This window comes from Zeugodacus cucurbitae, chromosome 5 (assembly GCF_028554725.1).
Source record: "Zeugodacus cucurbitae isolate PBARC_wt_2022May chromosome 5, idZeuCucr1.2, whole genome shotgun sequence".
Taxonomy (NCBI): domain Eukaryota; kingdom Metazoa; phylum Arthropoda; class Insecta; order Diptera; family Tephritidae; genus Zeugodacus; species Zeugodacus cucurbitae.
In genome coordinates, this window is record NC_071670.1 from 69628858 (window position 1) to 69652822 (window position 23965).

Consider the following 23965-nt stretch of genomic DNA (forward strand, 5'->3'; position numbering starts at 1 on the left):
AAGTTACGTAACATTTGTCGTGACAAATGATTTAATGAAACTCAGTGAACTTTCATTTAAACAATCAATAATGTATAATTACTAAGTATCTAGCTTTTGGGTCTGGAATAAATTTATATTTCAATTTTCATAAATTTTTTTTTAGAAATTTTTTGATAAAATGTGTTATTATTGAATTTATTAAATTTTAATTTTATTCATTAATCTACTAAATTAGTTGAAAATACAAAAGTTGAAACACCTAAGCACATCCAACAAGGCAAGTAAATGTAAATCTGCACCAGTAAACAATAAAGATATCATCTTTGAGACTTTAAGGAGTTATTTCTAATATTATAATTTTTGACTTACGCCCTTTTTCGCATAAGCAACCAAGTTGTACTTATAAATTTTTAAACAAAAATCTCGTAGTTTACATTTTCGCCATTGGGTGTAGTGCAGGAAAACGTCAAACGCAACAAAATGAATCGTAAGTGCTTGTGAAAATATTGGCATAATTAATCACCTCAAACAAACGTTGGCAATTTTACACACAAACATTTGTTAATGACAATTCATAAGATGGCTTTTAACTTTCCTACGCGTTTCATACAGTCGATGTGTGGGTATGCAATGCAAACAATACAGGTGTTTTCAGAGAATCTTACGGTATTGTGCTAAAGATGTTTCACACCTTTTGTGATGTGATGTTGCCTAATTGCGCATAAATTTACCAATAATGTGTTCAAGAATATATGTATGTACAATGTATATATAATCTATATTGTCTTCATTTTTGGGTGTAATCTCTCATACAATATTTGACATGAAAGCGAAGTCATTGAAAGGTATACCAAGTAGAGTAGTAGACGTTCAGATAGAGCCTTAATTGAGTCAATTAGCAAATTGTTATATAAAAGTAACTAATTTATTGCGTTGATAATACTAAATTATGTACTCTTTAGACAAAGATTCATAAATTGTGAGATTGATTATGACTTAGAACATTTGAACCTTGAATTGATATTTCCTAACAATTAGTAAACACTTCGTTTATATTTAGTACAGCCAAACGTTAGTTTTTTCTAAACCTTTTTACGTCAAAGGTGCTTAAGAATTTTCTAAGAAACTCAAAAACTTATCGAACCGCGATCTATTGTTGTGTTCAACGACTTTAATAATAAAAAATACGGAGACTTGAGTAAATAACTTGCATGTCAAGTTTGTATGGATAATTACCAAAGCAAGTATAATTGTTTGAGGTGAGTATGACTTCTAAGGTAACTTCAAGGCACACGTGAGTGCGCAAGAAGATAATTATAGATTTTAATTCTTAATTATAAATGACAGGCACCTACATACATATAAGTATGTATGGACCCTTATATATGTATACATGTCGGTTAAATTTCATGGCAATTATTCGGTTAATAGTCATTTGAAATCGCTTTGGAATATGAAATGGTTGATATGAAAAATGCTAAAGCAAAGTGGAAAAATTGCCATGCATACAGAGTCGCACCGCATTTAGCACCATAGACACACATATGAACATCCAGATATTTAACGACAGAAAACTTTAATATTCGTCAAGCTATGGCCATTAACGGAGAAGAACGTGACAGGCTTGAAATTCGCTATAAATTCGGAACGAATAATCTATTTTTCTAACGAATTCACTAACAATCATTTACTATTGTCGCTGTTGTCAATAATTAATAATATCTACCTTCTCCCAAAGATCTTTCATCAAAAGAGTAATATTTTTAAACTCTCGAGATTGGAGAAGTTTGGCGGAATATTTTCGAATTGACAACTCTTAACCGATTCGGATCCACGCCGATTATGAAGATCCGATTGTTGGGGGAACCGTCACTCAAGTCTTTCTTAGTTTTTATTATTATTTAATTGAGGTTCCCTTGTCAAAGTTTGTTTTAGCGATTTCATCATTTTAATAAAAACTCTGACATTCTCTGATTCAATTCTCTATATCGATTTGGCTGAATAAACAATCGCCTCAAATCACTTAGGAATTTGCGTAAACACGAGCGTGATGTTATGTAAATGCTTGTAACTTGGATGCTAAACAAGTTCTATACATTGTAGGCTGTAATTTCAGATCATTTTGTTTTGTTTACTTTGTGATAAAGCACACTTAGCTCCCTTGGAGCGCAACCAAAACCCGGTTCTTAGTGCTGAACGCAATTTGTGGCGTTGCTTGTATGAAGCGGCGCAGTAATGTGACGCTTGAAGGTCAGCCGGTTTGTTAAGAATCCAGAAGTACTTTGCACATACCGAGCTCCAGCAATAAGCCACTTTGGTAGGACACACACGCATTGTCAGGCGAAAAGCAATAACGCGCAAAGGGCGATAACAGTTTTATTTAAAATTGTAATTGTTGTTATCGCATTTGCCATTCAGGTTTGCTACACATTTACTGATCGTAAATAAAGTAAAGAAGAATACTAAATGGAGTTGCGAAATTTTTGTGAGTTGATTGGCATAAGTACAAGTGGAATGTAGTGAAGCATCAATATAGTAGAAGAGAAATGCGGACTAGTCTGAAAGAGACCAAACTTGCACCAATCAAAGAACTATTTGTTTATGCTTTGTAGATTACTTATAAATACCATGAAGGTTTCTATTGAGTATTTATGACAAATTTTACTTTATTTCTTACATCATTAAATTGTAAATTGAATTATAATTCCTTATTTTTGTTTGAGGCACTCCATAAGGCATTTCCATGTATAAAATACCATTTACTTATATGAAAATAAATAGTAGTTCGGCATGTAATTCAAACTAGTCCAAATGTAGCCTGTAACTAGTTCAATTCACTACCGGGTACTTATATTAAAATATTTTAAAATTGTTGAAAATGATCAGAAAACCTTCTCTGGTCTATAAATTGCACTATATGGTAGTCCCTAAACGACACCCAAACCAGAAATGGTGAACCAAAGCTCAGAATGGAATTTTTCGGAAACTGTTGATTATCTAGTATCTAGTTGTAAATTGTGTGCTTTGTTGTTTGCTAATTTTTTGCATTTGTTAGTTTTTCTATGGTTTTTGGTTATGCAGTAGCACTATTATTAAAATACCATGCCATTAGCTTTTACGCAGAATTTCTGCTGCCGGTTCGGGCGAGTACTTTGCTCGTCGAATTAGTCTAGCGGAAAGTTGCGTTGGTATCTAAACAGAACAAAATCTGTTTTCAATGAACAAGCTATGGACATTTAAATATAATCGGACTTATATATAAACAACAACAATAAAATTTGAGATAAAAAAGGTAATTTTTTAGTAAATTCAAAAAATAATGGGAATTCTGTCTTAGTTAAATATGAAAAAAAATAAAATAAAGTTAAGATATTGATGTATTGAGCTTTAAAGCTTCTCACATACGACTTTTTGCCATTTTAATAGACTTCCAATTAAAGTTTGTAAGCAAAATAATATTCTCTGTACAAATATAAACCCTTTCTAAGTAAATATTATATTATGGAAATGGGAGGTTTATAAGAGGGCTGCTATATATATTTCTGGCCTAGGCAACACTAAGTGTTGCCAGGTGCAATCTGACATTTCCATTGGAAAGTTTGACATTTTTTAGCATAACATCACTCAGAACGTTTTGTCATTTAATCGTGAATTGTTTTATTTACAGGGAATTAAAAAAATTCATCTCGGCCAAAAAATGGAATTAACTCGTGAACATTTTCGTGCGATCATTTTTCACAACTTTCGACGTGGATTATCGCGACAAGAGTGCATCGATGAACTAAAATCTTTGTATGGCTATGAAGCACTATCCTATAGCGCTGTGAAAAACTGGTACAACGAATTCAATCGTGGCCGACGCTCGCTCAAAGACGAATTCCGTGAAGGTCGTCCAAAAACAGCCGTTGTGCCAGAAAACCTCGATCCGTACGTGAACTGATAATGCAAGACCGTCATGTAACATACCTTCAGATAGGGTCATCCCTATACATTTCTCCCACCAGCATACATTCGATATTGCATGAACACCTGGCCGTAAAAAAGGTTTGTTCTCGTTGGATCCCGCACAATTTCACAATCGCTCAAAAAAAGGCTCAAAAAAAGTGCTTCCAAAATTGGTTTGATTGAGCGCATGCAAAAGTGTATAAATCTTGATGGAGAATATTTTCAAAAGCAATAAAACCATTTTCGTTGATAAATATTCCTATTTTCATTATTAGGCCAGAAATATATATAGCAGCCCTCGTAATATGTTAGATCTTCGAACAAGCTAATGAGATATACGTTTAAATCTTATAGATAATATTATAGTGAGACAAAACATAATATCGACAAATATTTTGTGAATTTTTTCTTGGTGTTAATAACCAGTGCATAATTGAAGCTAGAAGCAATCAAAGTAAATTAGTTTCATTCATATCTAAATATTAATTTTATATTGTACTTATACTTTCTAGCTTGAGTCCACTCAATTAATGATATTAAAACCTACACTAACTTAAAAATCACCGTCTTTATATACTCGTAGGAGGTGTGTTCAAAAAATAACGGGAATTTTCGTTGTTAAACATTCGTCTACATTAATATTGACGCCTTCAAAGTAACATTCTTCGAAACACTTCTGAAACTCGATTTTTGGCAGCCCTTGGCTTTTTTTCGTGTGCTGGTAAAGTAACGGTCCTTGAAAAATTTACTCTCTAAACCCATGAAATATTAAATTTTTAAATTCATTTTAAATCAATTTTTGAACACACAACGTATATACATATCTGCATTGACTGCCCTCAATTAGCGTTATCTAACTTACACTAACCCAAAAATCCAAAAATCAATTAGACAACCCAACTTTATATATACAATATTTATTTGTTTCAATTAACGATATCATTACAAGGTCGTTTATCTTTATATGTTAATATTAGCTGCTTAAGTTCAAACGAGTTCAAGAGCAACGCAAGAAGAAGAAGTCAATAAATTTATGCACTTTCGGCTACAAAGTGTGAAAAGTAAACAGTGAAATTGGTATAAATGGATATTAAGATCTTGTAAAAGCATTTCTTCTGTGTGGGTGTGATTTAAAACGGGATTTCTAGAAATGGTAGTAAAGAAAGGTAGAAAAAAAATATTTAAAAATGCAATTAATTTTACGCTAAAAATGGAAGCCGTAATTAAAAATCATTAGAATTTTGAACTTTTCAAAAAAATTATTTTGCAATTCAAATCTAATATGAGTTAAAAGAAATAAATAGAAGCAAATTCTGGCGAAATGAGGTATTTTTATTTTTTATTTCCGAATATTGGTTTTTTGAACTGTATTTTTAATAGATCAATAAACATGTACAATGCATTGTCTGAGCTCAACTTTCGTTTAATTAAATCTATTAAAATATTTTTTTTGTATATATATCTAGTTAACGCTTTTATTTTTTTTAATTTATATTAACAAATTTATATATTTAAAAAAATATATCTTTAATAAATAATTTAATATATTTTTTAATAAATATATATATAGCTAAATTTATTATTTATATTTTTATTATTATAATGAAATATTTTTGTTGTTAAATCTGTGTATTAGCTAAAGCGGCATAAAATTTTCTTTCAGCTGTTGTGCGAATGCGCATTTAACCTTGACTTGTTTGCTTAATTTAATTCATTGATCTCGTGTTCGTATTTCTAATTTAACTTATGAACGCCGCAATGACTGAATCTCGGCACTTTTATTGACAAATTTCATTATGCGATATCTCTCACCAGCAATCGGAAATGTTTATATATTCGTATGCAAGTTAACTGTTACAACAACATCTTTATTATTTTTTAGAAAAACAAAGAATTTGCCAATCAAAATCTTGGTTTATCTAAAATGAATATTTTCATGGAAAATAAAAATCAATTGTGTGTTTTTTAAATGAGTGGTGTGTAGATGCGCAGCAATTCTTAAATTTCCGTTCGTGCATGATAAATGACAAAGCACTAATTGCCCACAAATATCACACTTTGATGCTTGTGCGGAAAAAAAAATAGGAAAAATAGCTGCCACAAAATGCAAACTTCACAATATATTTGTATGTATGTATGTATCTGTTTAGTAAGACATAGACAACCACTTAAATAACTCAAAATTATAGCTTGCTGCTAGGAAGTTTTGCTTCAGTTCACCCAGCTAGAATAGAGAGAGTGAAACGCGCTTAACGTCCTACCAAGCGAAGCAGATACTATATATACACAACTAACAGTTAAATGTACAGTTATGCGAAAAGATTACATAGTTGTCACTGCAGCATCATTACTTGGCCACTCAGCGGCATGCGAACTGCCGCGTCCATTTCCATTCAACTTTGTTGCGATGAAGCTGTGTGTTCAAGTTCACATTAGCTGCATGCAAGCCGCAATACATATATATTGACACATTTGCATGTTTATGTATGTATATTTCGCTGCAGCGGCGATAAAAAGCGAGAATTTGCCTGACGGCGCAGCGCCAATCAATGCATTTGATAGTAAACAATGTCGTCTCTCATAAATATTCAAATGCGTTTGTCTGTCTGTCTGTCTGTATATATGCCTTGGCGTTTGTGAGTAGAAACGCATTTTCAGCGTTTTTGCAAAGTAGCCAATTTGTAGAAGGACAACTTCAGTTGCTTCCGTCCAGCTGTGCAGATTTTCAAGTTTCTCGCTTAAGTCTTTTGTTTGTCGTCTGTTAAATTATTAATCGACAATTCAGTGTTAACAGTTGCATTCAATACCAGATAATTGTTGTTTTTGTACAGCAAGACCTTAGCTTTTTATGTCTAGGTACTGTGGTTTTCGGTCATGCTTGACGCGTCACAGTTTTTTTTTCGGAATTTTTTGAAGAAATGTTGTCGCAAAAGCGGTCAGTTAGTCAAGTAGAATGGAGCAAATCGTCTTCATATACAAAAGTGGGGTTTTTGAGCGGTTTAAACACAAACCGGTAATCCATAATAATTTATTAATAAATCGTTTTTACCCATAGTATCTAGCTATGTTCTTCTTTTTCTTTTAGGGAAAAAAATTTAAAAAATTGATTATATTTTAATTTTTGTGAAATTTGAAAGACAAATGGCTTAAGAAAACTCAAAAAAAAATATACTCAAATATTGATAATTTCGATAAAAATTCAGAACAAAAAATCCAAAATATCTTCAATGCTTCATTTAGATCCCATTTGATTCTTCATATTGATCATAACAAACCATCTTTTAATTATGAATTCCAGATGGTGCATATCCTCATCCAATCGATGCAATATCTATAGTCTATAAAGGTCTTTTTAGATACGTATGTGTTGTTCAAGAAGAAATAAAACGCATATAATTTAATGTTATGGCCATGAATTTAGTTTTATTATGAAGATAAGTATATTTTAAAAATGGTTTTGGACAAGTGACTCTCTGGAATAAATTCCAGAGAGGCCCAAGTTTTGACCACTTTTGGCAGCAATTTGTGCCGTATGTCAGCAATAAACGTTGTTCCGAAGTGTGTTCATTATGAAATGGCAAACCTAAGTGAGTATGAATCTACTAACAGCTGTTAAAAAGACCAACTCTGTTATTATTATAATTAATACCTGTTACCGTTATTACCTGAACTTAAAAAAAAAAGTTATGAAGTTCCGATGACATAAGGTCAGATGTAAGATTTTTTAATGCATTTAAGCCACATTCGTCTTCTTCATAACAGACTCACATTTAACAAGCTTATTCTATAGATCATAACCTCAATTCCATCTCTTTAGTTACCTCTTTATAACTTCATATATATTTACGATCTTCTCTAACACATAATTGATGTATTCATGGGAATATGTCATGAGAAAGATCCCTTTCTAATGTCAACTTATAATAAGCAAGTTTAATACATCAGTAGCATTAAATTAATTTATAGCGACAAGTTGTGGTCAAGATTTCGCAGAAATAAATTTTTAAACTTTTTAGCTACATATTAATGTGTATCAGTATCAATGTACAGTTATTTATTACATATCTATTATTTTAGTAAGAAATTTAAGTAAATCGACACTTCTATATATATATTCCTATAATATCCAATAATTTTAAATATAAGCCTATAAATACATAGCTATGCTGATACATAATGATTATAATTATTTAAATAACGCCAAACAAGCGAGAAAAAGCTAAATAGTTGAATCGAAATAAAATCAAAATCCACAATACAACCGAATAAAGAAGCAAAACAAATAAAAATTGTGAGCACGCAGCAAAATTAGCATGCGGAAGCGTTCAAGTCGAAGCGTCGAATATACAACGCCTCACTCACAATCGACCCCCCGCCCTCCCAATCAACGAGTAACAAACGCCGTTGTGACGAAAAATCGTAGTAAAAAGAAAGACACAATAAGAAAGAAAGGCGCGTGTTGAAATGATAATGAAAACAAAGCGTGAAAATAGCACAAAAAGCGAAAATAAAAACGAAAACAAACAAACGAAAACAAGCAAAAGTCAAATTCACTTTTCACTAAGCAATGGCCAGTAGTAGTGGTACACAAAGTGTGGTCAGCACGCACTCAGAGCGTCGGCTCTCTTATCGGCCCCTTAGTCGCTTAGTAGCTTGCCTTGCCATGTGTGTTTGGCTTGATTGATTACTCAAGAATTCGTTATCTGCAACAGGTGTTCGCTCGCTTTCGTCGGAATGTAGTGCAACCGTTTGACAAACAAACCTGTGCACGTTTCCACATAAGAAAATGAAATGCAAACTGCATACTTTTCTTCGATATCTGCCTGCAGTCTTTAGGCCTGCAAATGCCGGGCGTTATTTGTTTAATGTATTTTTAGCAATTTCATATTTATTTATTTTTGTTGGTTTATTTATTGCAAATTGCTGCGACGCATATCAGATAGCACTTAGAAATATATAAACATATATCTTTGTATATATTTTATAAAAAAAAATGTTTACACTTTATTAAGTAAACCAACTCGAGGCATTAATTTTCTTTACATAGAAATCTCAAGCACCTGCGCAATCGAAGCAGCTTGATTAAACATAACGCTTTTATTGAATTTATATGGAAAATATGTCAAATGTGAGTATATTATTTATTGTACTTGAGATAAAATATTCGAACAAATTCCTTCATATGTATATTAAAAAAAGAATAAAATAAAATAAGTATAACGACAAAGGCCGGAATTTAATTCAATATAAACTCGTATAAAACTTTATTCTATAATTTTTAACAATTAAAATATAATATTTTTTACCCACAGCAAATACTTTTCAAAAATTGAAAAAAAAATACTAAAAAAAATAAATTAATTATTGCAAAAAATCAACCAATTATTCCTTCGAGCCGGATTTGAACCAGCGACCTATGGATATCTACATTGTTTCTCATACACTCTACAGTCCACCGCTCTACCAACTGAGCTATCGAAGGTGTTGTATATTTGTACGCACATTTGTTGTCTTATCAAAGTGGTGGGTAAAGCTAAATCGCATAAATCAAGCGCTGAACTGAGATAGTAAATGAGGCTAAGCGTTCGCATGATAAGATATAGTGTCGTTTATACATATTTGTACATTGTTTGAAATTTTATTAAATGTTGCACAGAATATCTCTCAAGTTATATATACAAGTATACAAATGTATATGTGTCTTTAACAGTGACCAATTGTATGTATGTAATTGGCGTTGAACCGTTTAGCCGGTTATAGCCAAATCGATGAGAGCGCGTCACTCCTCTCTTTCCTTCGCAGTTCGGCGAAAGTTGGAGATTCAAAGTGTAACCAGGTCGCTCTTCACCTGGTCCCTTCAACAGAGTGGAGGGAGGAGTTCGCTGAACTATGTCAATGTCGTCGTATAACTCGTACAGCTCATTGTTCCATCGTCTGCGGTATACGCCTTTGCCAATGTTCTGAGGATCATAAATCTTAAAATTTTCCTCTCGAAAACTCCTAGTGTCGTCTCATCGGATGTTGACATCGTCAAGTTAAAGGGAGACCTAGCTTTAAAACCTATTTCAAAGAAGGGACCAGATTCATTTCAAACCATTAAGGCCTATAAGGACTATGTCTTAGAATAAGGAATGAATTCTTGCTATGATTAATCAATTGAAGCCCATGTGGTGGTGGTTCCATAACATATGAACCATTTGTTCTTTTTGTAACAGTATGGTATACTCGCAAAAGGTCTGGAAATGCAGAAATGAAATGCATTAAGGTGAAATATAAAATCGCATTCATTTAGATTACATTAAACCGACTGTTATGCGAAGAGACTACCGAACCAGTATTTATTTCAATAATACATATTAACATATCTATCAGCTTTTAACAAAACACCTTCTGTTGATTTCATTTAAAAATCTATCTATCTATCAATTTTCTTTTTCTTTCTCGTTCTTTCTTTACTCTATTTCTCTAGAAGTTAGTTAGAAGCATTAACCGGAACCGACTGTTGTTTTAGAATACTAAACTTAATTATTATTCAAATTGCTTAAAAACCTTGTTGACTTCGAAGTTTCAAAGTTTTCTGCAACACAACACACAGCGTTTAACTTGCGGAAATAACAAAAATATTCCGAAAACCTGACTGGGCATAAAAAAAACGATGCCACGACATAGTGCTCATTAACATATTGCGCAAGATTATTGATTTCAGTAAAAGTTTATAGATTTACCAGAACGTAGTGTATGAAAACAATAAGTAAATAAACAAAGCAAATAGATAGGTTGGCAAAATAATTATAAAGTAAAAAGTAATGAGTAGTGAACTTCGTAGTTATGAGGAACGTGTCTTTGGAGCCAAATATTGAAGCTTTATGATTTATCAGTACAATTGTACAGCTATTTACTTAGGTTGTATGTGATTTGTATAGAGCGGAAGCTAAATTCTTGACAGAAGATTCCTTGGCAATAATATTCTAAGGAAGTGTAAAAAATATATCCGTCCATAAAGTTTCATGATAAAGTGAGTTGGTAAAGCAAAACAAAAGAATATTAAAAATATTTTTAATTTTTCCAAATTTACTTGAAAAATTAAAAAAAAATAAAATAAATCACAATAATTTCACAAATATTTTCATTTAAGCAATCGAGCACATAACGAGTTCTATGCAAAACAACAAGTCATCAATACTCTGCAATTTTGTTGCTTGTTGTTGATTATATAAACTTCCAAATCAAATTAACTGCAGACCCATTAACAATTTTCAAATAATAATACATTTTAAATGCATTATTAAACTGGTTTATTATTATTTTTTTATATCGACTTTTGCGCTGTGGAGCTTCGCTTTGTTCTCGATTCATAAATCACCTGCAAATCCACTGATTTTTTGTTATTGTATATTTATTTATTTAAGCTTCTTAAAGCACCTTGATGCCGCGACACTCAGACGATTTACCTGTCATTGGCTAATTTTTTCGCTGCTTTGAAGGTTTAATTGCAATTAATTAATACACTGCATTAGCTGATTCGAAACTAGAGATGAAATTCAAGCAAATCGCTTTAAATCAGCATTAACTGCTTAATATTAAATATTAAATCGCATTGCAGTGAAACTCAGTAGCACAATTGGCAGATATATTGGGTTGGGGTCTATTCTACATTAGGGAACATGAAGCAACAGGGGGACGAGTGATGAGTGTGGATAGGAAAATGTATGTTCTAACACTAAGAACCTTTCTTAGATTTATATTAAGATGATATAGATTTTAGATTGTGTTTTCCAACACTAAATTTGACAGAGAATATTTGTAACCATAATAACTTTTGCGATCCAACAATCGTTCAAAACTTTTCGTTTAAAAGATAATCTCGAAAAGCTCCTACTATTTATGTCACCAGCTGCCATTTCAGGGTGTTTATTAGAACGCTCGATACGAGCTAAAAACGTCGAGAAAGGTCAAGTCTAATTTTAGAAAAATCATTACTGACATTTAAAATAATGTTCCAAATTAGAAAATGTTCCAACAATAGATCACCCATTACTAGTGGTTATCATTTGAACACCCAGAACTACATAACCTCAAATTACAGGGAGTTATTAAAACAATGAATGAATCCATCTGCAACTCGGACGATCCCACATGTGTTGATGTTTTCAGATGCTCATCGCACTGTCGCGCGATACAACCATTCACTGATCTCGATCTCGATCTCGATCGACATGTGTTTTGTGTCACTACTGACTGAAGTGTCATTTGTTTTGTCGACTAGCGCTGCATGACTGTTTTCTATACTGCAAAATATTATTATGGAAATATAAAATATAAAATGCAGTCACCGACGTACGCGTAATCACCGTCATTATTGCAACAAAAGCAATAACAATTAAAGCACAATAATAGATAATGCAAAATAATTTAAACGGCTCGTTGTAAAAATTCAAGCAAAACAAATGCGCGCCACGCCGCCAACAAAAGTGGCGAGAAAACAGTAGCTGGCTGGCTATAATGCAAATAAAACATTTAATAGACGCAGAACCCTTAATTGTCGCAGTCGATAGCTGCAGCGCGCGTCCACTTTGCTCGATGAGCGTGGTGAGAGCGGGGGTTTGGCGGCGGTGGAAAGTGTTAAATGGCAAATGGTAAATGCCAAGTGCGACGTGAGGAAGTGCAGTGAAAAGCGCGCGGCGGCGTTACGCTGACTTCTCTCTTTTTGTTTAGTATTGAATAGCGAAATTAACAACAAATCCGGTTTCACTTTTTCTATGCGTGCGCCGTGCTGCTGACCGTCGGCGGCACAGTGCCACGGTTCGTTATGCTTAGCTGTGATATAATAATGAAAATCACGCTTGTGTAGTCATATTATAATTATTTGCGATAAATTTAAGTTATAGTAATGAAATGTTGGAATTTGAAATGAAATATTCTTTAAAATCGGTTCTTTAGTTAATGGAAACAAAAATATAAAATGCAAGCTTTATTACTGTTTTATCTTTGATCTTTCTATTTTGTCTACACTTTTATTATCGTGACGCAAAATAATAATGCTTGCTCACTTTATTATTAATAAAAAAATTAACTGGCCTTTACGCTTTGGTATACAAGGTGTGTTCAAAAAATAACGGGAATTTTGAAAAAACCTTGAAAATTAAATTTAAAATAAAAACTCTCTAATTTGAATAGAAATATTGGGTGTATTATAGAAGAGTTATATAACTCAAAATATATGAAAGTGAAGAAATATGATTAAAATTGAGATTTAAATTTCAATAAACTAATTCGACTGGATTTCTGTTTGATAGTTAAGATTATAAGAAAGAATTGAAAATCGAACGATAATATTTATATTTACAGAAATTAATAAAGAAAATAATAATTAATTTAGAAGAAAATTTAAATTATTTGTTTAAAAATTTGAAATATGATTTTTAGAAAGTTGTAGAGAATATTCCTCTTTTGTTGTTTTATAATAAACATTTTCACTAAAAATATATACAATTTAATAAATAAAATTTAATACAAAATATCACATTTTACACAACTTAATAAAAAAGTTCTAATTAATTTCGAATAAATTTTATTTATTTTATTAATTAAAAAAAAAATATTTAAAAAAATCACATTTCAAATGAAAAAAATTAAAATAATTATTAATTTCGAACAAAAATTTAATTTTTTAATCCAAAATTTTAATATGATTTTTTTTTAATTTTTAGAAAAAAATGTATCTGTATTTTATTTTTAAAAAAATATTTAAAAAAATGTTAAAAAATCATATTTTTAAACGATAAGAGTTCTATTGATTTAATTAAATTTAATAACAAAATATTAACTTAATCGTAATCAATTTTAATATTTTAATAATAATTCTGAATTTTATTTAAATTTTTTTTAATTTAAAATTTAATTTTTTTAATAAATCACATATTTATATGATAACAATTTACAAATTGTAATAAAAAAATAATAATTAATTTCCAAAAAAGTTTTAATTTATTTCATTCAAAATTTAAAATATAATTTTAGTTGAATTTTGATAAAAAAAAAACACTAAAATATTTAAAAATGAAATAAAACAATCTCATTTTATTGCTAAAATTTCTATTTACAAAATTTAATATAAAGTAATAATTAATTTGTAATAAATTATATGTTTTTTTTATTCAAAATTTTAAATATGGATTTTAGAAAATTTCAAAAAATATTAGGTCTACAAGTTTGCTTCAGCCGTTTTCCAATAGATGTCTCTAGGGTCAAGTACAATCGATCTTGGACATTTGTGTCAACATTAACCCAACAAAATATTTGTAGAGATCTGTTTGCGTCCCAAATTTATTCTCAACTGAAAATGCCAAGAAAAATGCGGCTGAGGCTCATCGACATTTGTAACCGTTTTTATACAAAGAAAGCCTTAAGTTTACAAAAAATCAAAGTTGTTGACCAATAATAATTTTGAATTTTTAATGTTTTCTCATAAAATATTTAAAACTTAAATTTTCGAAAAAACTGTAATATGTATATTTTTGGTAGAGAAGTTAATAATGATACTACTCGATTTTAAACATTAAGCTGTATTTTGCACGCACTATTTGCGCCGCGGCAGCATTTTTACCCACGCCAACTTAACATTTTCGTGCGTGTGATGCGTTGCAAAACGTATGTAAATAGTGTAATGAAAATCGCTACAAAAATGAAAACAATGGCAATAATAAAGCGAATGCAAGTAGAAAATGACGTTTGCGCTAAAAATATTGACTCGCAATTGGTTGTAACGGTCGGTAAGTGCACTTACAAATATTTATATAATTCAATAAAAACACTTACCGAAATAATAAAAATTCTACTTTGAATAAAGTATAGAAAACAACGCGCTACACTGCGTATTCTCTGCACTATGTGCGTGCAAGTATTTTCATATGAACGTTTGTAAGATCGCGTTTTCGCACAACTTGAATTCACTATCGAATGCACACCCTAATTTACACGGCTTTTTGCGTTTGTTTTGCTTTCCGTTTTTCGTTTTTTCAGATTCTCGCTTGGATGTTGAGTAATTTATTTTATTTGATTTGTTTTTTATCTTGTTGTTATTATGTTTTTATAGGCGCTGCAACGGAGTCCAATCTTGGAGTCAACAACTATGACAGTTGCACTTGCCTTTCCGCCGCTTTGCGTCGTTCAAAGTTTCACACGCTTTGCCACTGCACGCCAAATTCAAATGCAAAGCCTTTTGCGGAGAACGCTTTTTTGATTTACAGAATTTATTTTAATGTTGCTGTGAATTCACTCGAATATTTGGCGACCGATTTTCGTGATTTCCACACTTTTTTTCGAAATAATTCAAAACTCCACTTTAATTATTTTGCTCTGAGCACAGCGAAATACCAATTTTGTTAACAAGTTGTTTGCGCGCTTCACTTTCTGCTTTTCGATGCTTCTTCCGCTTCGCACGTCCACCGTCACAAGTTGCCGCAGTTGAACTGAGCTCCGCTTGGGCGGTTGGAAAATCAACGACTCGGCTTAGCCAACAACGCAGCACCGCACAGCACAGCGCCCATTTGCGCGCAGCTCGGTCTGGTCTAGTCGCCGCAGTCGTCGTCGCCTTCGTGCTCCTCTCCGCCGCTTGCTGTTCAGCACAGTCAGATCGATCGATCGATTGCCGCTGATCATCGCCGCCGCCGCCGGTGATCATCATTATCACAATTGTGCTTTTGTCTATTCTGGCTCACTTTGTTGTTGGAGTTATTGCTGCGACTGCTATTCTATACAGCTGCCGGTAGTCGGCCGTTAGTGGTGGGTTTTGTGCGGGTGTGGGGTTGGAGGATGGTCGAAGACCTGTTTGTTGTCTTGCGCATATGTTTGGCGCGTTTGCAAATTTGCCGGCATTCGATTGCAACGACTCCACCTTGAGTGGATTACATGCTTGGCGGAGAGGTGGACATCTCTGTTTAGCCGAATGCAAACGACATTTACATATGTACGAGTATGAACGCATGGTAATGTGTGTGTTGTGTCAATATTGTCGACAAATCGGCGTTAAGCCGGCACGATCTTTCATTGCGTTTTATAGTTGTTAGTTAAGCTGATAAGTTAATTGGGGAACTTTGGAGCTTACTTAATGATTTCAACTTCAAATTCTTTGAATAATAGTTAATATTTAATCACTGACATTAAGGAAATCAAGCGCAAATGAAAGAATAGAAGCCATTATATGTACATATATATATTGAGAGGGACATTTTTAGCAACATGATTGTTATCTTTAAGAAAGGTTTGACAAACAGGTGCTGAGCGTTTCATTAGGATAATCAGGGAACTTTTTACTGCTTGTCTTTTCTTAAATGGATGCGGTTAATAAGTTTCTTATGGTCCTTAGAACCATTCTCCGTAGCATGTCTTTGGAGTATTGATAGATCTCTTCAGAAGTCTGACTAATAAAACCTCTTATTTGCCATTAATTTTGTAGGTGAAAAATATGTAAGAACATGAAGAAGAATTAAATTCGTGCAATGATTAGCGACAGTGAACCAAACCCCTCTAATACCGATTTCCGATGAAACTACGTGTTTTCCGTACTCATGATTCTTATAGAAAGCCTGGTAAAAAGTTTACATGAGTGGGGTGACTATTGGGATGTCGTTTCTCCTCTCTCTCTCTCTGCTCTTCCACCGATTGCGTTTCAAGAAAGATAACAGAGCTTACTACCAGAGAGTTCCAACAATATTTCACTAGTTGTTTGATGTTTCCTGATGGAATAACAGTTAATATTTAACCTCTGATATAGTCTTCCCTGAAAAAAGTAATGACGGGTTATATTCCATTTAATTGCTTTGGAACATACCGCGATGGGAAATGGGGTCTGCGAATGTATGTATGTGATTGGCGTTGCAACCGTTTGGCTGGTTATAGCCGAATCGACGATAGTGCGCCACTTTTCTCTCTCCTTCGCCGTTCGGCACCAGTTGGAGATCCCAAGTGTAACCAGGTCGCTCTCCACCTGGTCCCTCCAACGGAGTGGAGGCCTTCTCCTTCCTCGGCTTCCTCCGGCGGGTACTTCATCGAACACTTTCAGGGTTGGAGTGTTTTCGTCCATTCGGACAACATGACCTAGCCAGCGTAGCCGCTTTCTTTTTATTCGCTGAACTATGTCAATGTACTCAGTTCAAAGAAGGCTCCCGCTGCTTTGTTGTTCTTCAAGCGGGTAATTGCTATTCGAATTTCTTCATGGACGGGTAATGGAACATCTGTTCCATCGTCATCGATTGGGAGATCGGGTTCGCCATCTCCTGGTGTTGTACTTTCACTGCCATTCAGCAGGTCGGAGAAGTGTTCCCTCCATAATCCCAGTATGCCCTGGACAGCATTACTGGAAAAATGTAGAATACAATCAATTATTTTACAACCTGTTATTGGTTAGATTGAATACTGGACGTTTGAAACTTTGATTATTCTTAAAACTAAACAAAAAAAAAAACTATTAACTCGTCTTCAGAGTCTGAATTTGGACATCGATATATGAGATCCAAACAATTTGTAGTCATTGCTGTGACGGATGTGTGGCTATCACAAGATCGGAGCCTTATGATACAATATATATACTATATATAAAAATAGATGACGGTGAGGGTTAGTTATCCAATGAGATCTCTCCTTACCATAACACTTTATTAAGAATCATAGCGCTGAAACACACACTACTTATTATTATTGAACTTGAAACATCAAAATACACGTGCCTTTAAGTACATACAAATATACAGTAATTATTAAAAATTTCGAATCCCAGTTTGTTACACCACTTCATGGCTGTTATTAAAATAAACACATGTTTGTTTGCCCAATATAGTAATGTGACTTAATGAATCTGTACCTTAGGTCGAAGATTGTTAAAAGTACGGGCAAACTTTTGCACATTTTGGAAAACACTTGTTTCAATCAAGCGCACCTGAAAGCCGAAGTCGTGTCCCAAACATTACAACAAACCACAACTATGGCTTTGGTGGCTGCACACACAAGCCGACGTACATGTCAAATGGGCTAGTATTATTATATTTTGCCATTTGTTATATTTATTTTATTTTTATTGTTGTTTCTTTGTTTTTTTTCCCCTAGAATAATTCTATTTGAAAATGAGCTTCATACTTGGCTGAATGCGAAAATCAAAGCCATTATCAAATGGAAAATGAAAATAGGAAAACATCATAATTGGAAAATAATAACTTTGAGTGGAACAAAAAAAAAAAAAACGAAAAAGAACAATTAAAAAAATTAAAATTAAAGTAAATAAAAAATTGCAAATATTGATAAACACTTGGGCAATTAAAAATTGGAATAAAAATAAAAATAATTTTGTGCCAAATTACAAAGTTTCTGTGTTATTAGCTGATTTTTTTTATTCAAATACTTTGTAATACTTAAATTAGTAGCTGAGAAATAGCAGAATTGCCAAAAAATACAAACGAGGTGTGTTCAAAAAATAAGGGGAATTTTCGATTATTGAAAGAAAAAAATATTCATTCGTCTACAATAGTCTCCATTCGATATTGAGCACTTATGCCGGCGCTTCTTCCGAATCGTCGAAACACTTCTCAAGCTCGACTTTTGGATAGTTTTTGGCTCTTTCACCTATTTCTCGTATGTTTGTAAAATTACGTCCCTTTAAGGTTCTCTTTATTTTTGGAAATAGGAAAAAATCACACGGAGACATGTCTAGCGAATATGTAGGTGGTGGATGTAGGTGTAGGGTGGGGAATTGTTACAGTATTGTTTTTGACCAAGAATTCACGAACAAGCAACGAAATCTGAGCAAAAGCTCAAAATTAAACGAAAATCGAGCTCATAAAAGCACGTCTTACCTTAGAGGCTTGAACTTACCAACCTCGTGACACTTCAAATTTAATAATTCCCGTTACTTTTTGAACACACCTTGAACGTGTTTAATGAAACGTTTCGCTTGACATTTCCGCATGCTTCTTTGACTAATTGATGTCTATCGATATCGGAAATATTATTTCGAATCGCATGCTTCGACCGCTTAAGTGTCCTCTTTAATTATAGTAGGGACCCGGAACGATGCTTCGTCACCTATGCAATTTAAGTGACAATTTTCCCTCTGTGTGTGACAGAGTGTTAATTAATTTTCTTAATTATTTTATTTTTTGCATTTTACCGATTTCTACAGCGAGAATACTCGTGCACGCATCGCGTCTCAGCTGAGAAGCGTGTAATTTTCGTGATTTGCAAATCTACAAATCTGCAATTACCAATCTGTGCACTTTATCCCTGGGGATTTACGGCTCTCGCCCTCTCGCTCGGGTCTTATACAACAATTGAAATTCTGCTCCACGCGCATGCTGACAAGATCTTTATGGCAGCGCGGTGCACTGTAGAATTGTTAAGAAAGTGTAAAAAATAAATAATTTTAAATCAAAATTAAAAAGTGTCGAGCAAAAAGTCGACATTAATGTATGAAATCAACATGAAGCGAAGACAACGTGAAGACAGCGCATCGGTGACAGACGGCTGAAGACAGTAAATGTACTTGCGGTGAGCTATAACTCAGCAGGCAAAACACGTTTCGATTCAGTTCCCAGTAGACACACTTGGCTGCCGGCGGACTATGCTACCTCAATTGCTTTTGGCCGCTGATGCCTTCCGATAAGAGATCTAAATTTTGACATTTCAAATTTAATTCTTCTAATAATTACATAACCACACATACATACTCACAATAGTATTTAGGCACATGAATTATTATTGTTTCTAATTTTTATGTATTTTTAAAGATGTGAAAATGGACTTTGATTTAATTGAATAGTTGCGGAATTCTCAGAACTTAAAAATATTGCGGCCTTGAACATAATTTTGGGAAGATGTCATTACTTATTTACGCCAACTTGTAAATCGCAGGTAAAGGTTGGTTGGTTGTTAAGAGCTCCGATTACCCACTCTTTCTGGGTCCTCACAAAATGGCATTCTCATTTCATTGGATCCTCCTAGTAAATGCTGCTCTTAAGTCAAATTCCCACCCTTTACAGACACCGAGTTCGAGTTGATAACTATAATAACACTCTCGTAACTTCGTTCTCGATACTGCAATAGATTAAACTCCCACTTTTCCCGATCGCATACAAATAACCACTACAACAACAATTATTGCATTCGACGGAAAAGAGCCTTCAAGCTGCGTGGGGACGTACCTCCACTGTGATGATTTTCTGTTAGAAACCAGAGAAGGGATTGTCTTGATAGGTGAAAATCTGAACTATTAATTTCTGAATTATACGCTTCTGATCCCACGCAACTTACTCTCGATCGTGATGAATTTTTTTGCCAGAGTTCTCAATTCGAACTTCGCCAATACGAATTTGCTACATCCATCCATTTTTTGTACAGTTCCGTCATTGAGTTCCAATATTAGATTGTTCACTCCTCTCTCGAAATCAAACTCTACAAGTCGCTTATCATTCCCGTCCTGCTTTATGGTGCAGAAGCTTGGACGATGTCAACATCAGATGAGACGACACTAGGAGATTTCGAGAGGAAAATTTTGCGCAAGATTTATGGTCCTCAGAACATTGGCAACGGCGAATACCGCCGACGATGGAACGATGAGCTGTACGAGTTATACGACGACATTGACATAGTTCAGCGAATAAAAAGACAGCGGCTACTCTGGCTAGGTCCTGTTGTCCGAATGGACGAAAACACTCCAGCTCTGAAAGTGTTCGATGCAGTACCCACCGGAAGAGGCCGAGGAAGGGGAAGGCCTCCACGTTGGAGAGACTAGGTGGAGAGCGACCTTGTTACATTTGGAATATCCAACTGGCGCCGAACAACAGAAGGAAAGAGAGGAGTGGCGCGCTCTCATCGATTCGGCTATAGCCGGCTAAACAGTTCAACGCCAAATACATACATACATACAATGCGGATGCTGTTCACATTCAGTCGATATACATATGTATACTTTGTCGGTGGGTGATTGGTTGTCAACTTTTGACATACGATGAAGATAAACTAACCTTTTTTTCATCAATTGTGTAGGTATAAAACATTCACAAACAATTTTGAGGGAATGCCGACGATTTGACAGTCCTTAGCCAGTTCCAGTTACTTGATTACCTGAGTAAATGAATGTGAGAGTGATGACTGTATAGAGATTTGGTCATAGATCGTGGAAATAGGAGGAGAATGGTAATTACATTACTCGAATAGCCATAACTCGAACTATTGAATTGCCGTAACACTATACTTATCTTCAAACCTTAATTTTGTTGTTACTTCGAACTGTTATCAGTAGAAACATAAATAAATTTACTCTTAGCGTCATACATAATCGAAATATGTATTATTTATTTTACTGCAATGAAGATTGAATATTACTAATTACTAATTCGCCTATTACAGTTTTATTCAATATTACGGATATTTGTGCAATATTTATTGAATTGTCCTTACAGTAAAATATACAAACCGCACGCATATAAATCAATGTCAACTTGTACAATAAATTGGGCGGTAATGGCAAAATTCTTAATCATTGTTCTAAAAAGCGTTTATATTCAGCTAAGATTTGCTCCTCCTGCAGTAGTGGCAAATCAAGGTAGTCCTGCTCATTTGTGGTAAGATCCTCATTGAAACGTTCATATGCTTTGAGTGATTCCATTTCATTTTTCACTTTTCCCAAAGCCGAGCTCACCAGCGAAGTAATGCCGCTTGATGTAGTCGGTGTATCGTCACCGACGACCACTTTAGCCACTTCAGATATACGCTCCATTTGTTTGAGTAGCTCCTCTTCGTTGCCGAAAATTTTAACAAGAAAATCGAGTGCCTTGTCTACATTGTTCTTGTTTGTTTCAAGTGCAACGCGCACCATGTCTTCATTAAAGCCCAGTTGTTTTAGCTAAATGGATAATTGTATTATGAAACACCAAAACAATTTGTATGTATAACAAGCCATGTACCTGCTCTAATAAATCGAGATCAGCGCTTTCTTTTTTTGGCAAGTTTTGTAAGAGCTCGTCGCTATTGGTTTGCAAGAAATCCAGCTGTGAAATGAGGAAATGATTAATACCTTCTACATTATTTTGTTACTAGATTTAGTTACCGCTTGCTGCAGATCATTTTTCGATTTTCTCAACGCCGCAACAACAAGATCATGTGAAAATCCCATTTCCATGAGTGTGCAGACACTGCGCGGATTCACCCAGTCTTTGTCGCTGCTTTTACGTGACAACTTCGAATTCACTTTGCGTTCTTTACGCGAACGAGCACGTGCGTCACGTTTCTTCTCCCTATGATCGTGTATGAAATTGATAGCCTGCTCCAAATTCCCAGCGCATGCACGCAAACCCAAGCGTGCTTCGAACGGTTCATAGCCCATCTCAACAAGAGCTTCCACAGCACTGTCATCCACTTTCAGTTCACTCAACTCACGTCCGGCTACCTCTAAGCGCTCGTAGGCCTCATCACGTCTATTCTGATGGAACAGCACCACACCCTGCAGCAGATGTAGGCGCATTAGAAGTGCACGCTCCGGACATGCATTCCCTTTGAGTGCAATGAGACGATTCATGTTCTCACCGTAGCTGCGGCGAAAACTTTGCTCGCAAATGTCTAAGCGTCGTTGCGCGTCGGGCAATTGCGTTACGTTCTGAAAACGTGACACTTTAATATTTTGCAATTCTTCATTATTCACACTGTTAACATACCTTCAGACATAAATAACACCAAACAATGTCCAAATTTATGAGAGCATAGTTGTCTACGGACTCCAGAAAACTCGAATTGCAGGTAGTAAACTTCTCGTCCGCTTCCAGTAGCAGAATCAAAGCTTCGTCGTAATGTTGTCTTTTCATGGCGGCACGCGCTTTCTCACAGAAACCCATGGCCATTAAGAGTGCACGATTCTCATTTGGCGGCAAGAACACAGGGTTGCCGTCTTGATCCTCCATCTACGAAAAAGGATTCTTGAATAATCAATATTTTTTCTTTAAACTTGTACGTACCTCAAACAATTGGCGCTCTGAGTCTACTATTGATTCGACATCCATTTTAATTTTCCGTATGCGATCATACATGGCCTCTTTAGAATTTGTTTCATCACGATCCAACTCACTTACAATAACCATAAGCTGTTGATTATTTTTAACCCCTACAAAGATGCTGTCTTTTAACAACTGTGGCATATAATTGCAAATGAAAAATTACCCTGCACATCGAGCGTTTTATCAGGATCAATAATTTTTCCGGAAGATATACACTTGACACGATTCGGATCATTCAACTTTAGTTTTTCCGCTATACGATTCTGCAATTCCTTTCCCAACGCCCTCAATTCGCATTTAACTTCGAGCATGTTTTGCGTGCCTTCTTCGTTGTTAATGCGCCGCACGCTGAACGTAGCGAGTCCTACAAGTAGACAAATGCTGCACTAGATATTGCTAAAATTAAGTTATATTACTTACCGGTGTCATTGAATTCTTTACGTGCAGCCAATTTTCGCAACGCTCCATCCTGGAGCTCTGTGAGTGCAAGTTTACAGTTCGACGTGCTGATACTCAAATTTGTGCTAAAATCTTGTGCTAGTCGCTAGAATAAGAAAGAATTTTATTAAAAAACATTACGCTTTTCTTAAAGTTTACTCACATCAATTTCGGATTCTACGCTGCCGATTTCAGAAAAATAATATGGTTCTTCCCACAATTTAATGCCCAACAGCTGCAGTCGGGCTCTAACCTGTATGATTATATTGTCTATATGGGACATGATGACGTCGCAAATATTTGGTATTTGTAGATAAAATTGATATTTCTCTTAGGCTGCTGCTAGTTGAATGACAATACAAATATTTCACAATTTCATCGGAAGACTAGGGTATTTCTGCTTTTGTTAGTATTTTTGTCCTCTTGTATTTTTCTACCTGGTCATCAATTCTTGACAAATAAATTTGATTCGTAAACATATGGTTTAAAGTAACAGGGTTGCATCCACATATAATAATTTACTGTTGCCACCTGGATGTTCAGTATTTGATTGTATTCTATGG

General features: G+C 34.2%; 2 protein-coding genes and 1 non-coding gene across 3 annotated transcripts in view; all 3 read right to left on the reverse strand.

The window, feature by feature from the left end:
• Window positions 1-15411, reverse strand: part of LOC105215594 (ATP-binding cassette sub-family A member 13) — a 34337-nt gene extending 18926 nt beyond the window's left edge. Inside the window, exon 1 of the mRNA XM_011189597.3 lies at window positions 14746-15411. The gene's annotated coding sequence lies outside the window, so the exon portion shown is untranslated. The remainder of the gene's footprint in view (window positions 1-14745) is intronic.
• On the reverse strand, window positions 9314-9409 carry Trnay-gua (transfer RNA tyrosine (anticodon GUA)). Its single transcript has 2 exons — window positions 9373-9409; window positions 9314-9349 (listed from the first exon to the last, which is right to left on the reverse strand). It is a non-coding gene; the product is annotated as a tRNA-Tyr (tRNA).
• A 5819-nt stretch (window positions 15412-21230) lies between the features above and the next one.
• Window positions 21231-23903, reverse strand: LOC105215595 (NEDD8 ultimate buster 1). The gene is made up of 8 exons (XM_011189599.3): window positions 23566-23903; window positions 23385-23508; window positions 23128-23328; window positions 22926-23071; window positions 22629-22871; window positions 22025-22570; window positions 21882-21965; window positions 21231-21820 (listed from the first exon to the last, which is right to left on the reverse strand). Exons 1-8 carry the CDS (start codon window positions 23683-23685, stop codon window positions 21455-21457), a joined length of 1830 nt encoding a protein of 609 aa, XP_011187901.2. The 5' UTR covers window positions 23686-23903; the 3' UTR covers window positions 21231-21454.
• Window positions 23904-23965: the final 62 nt, after the last annotated feature.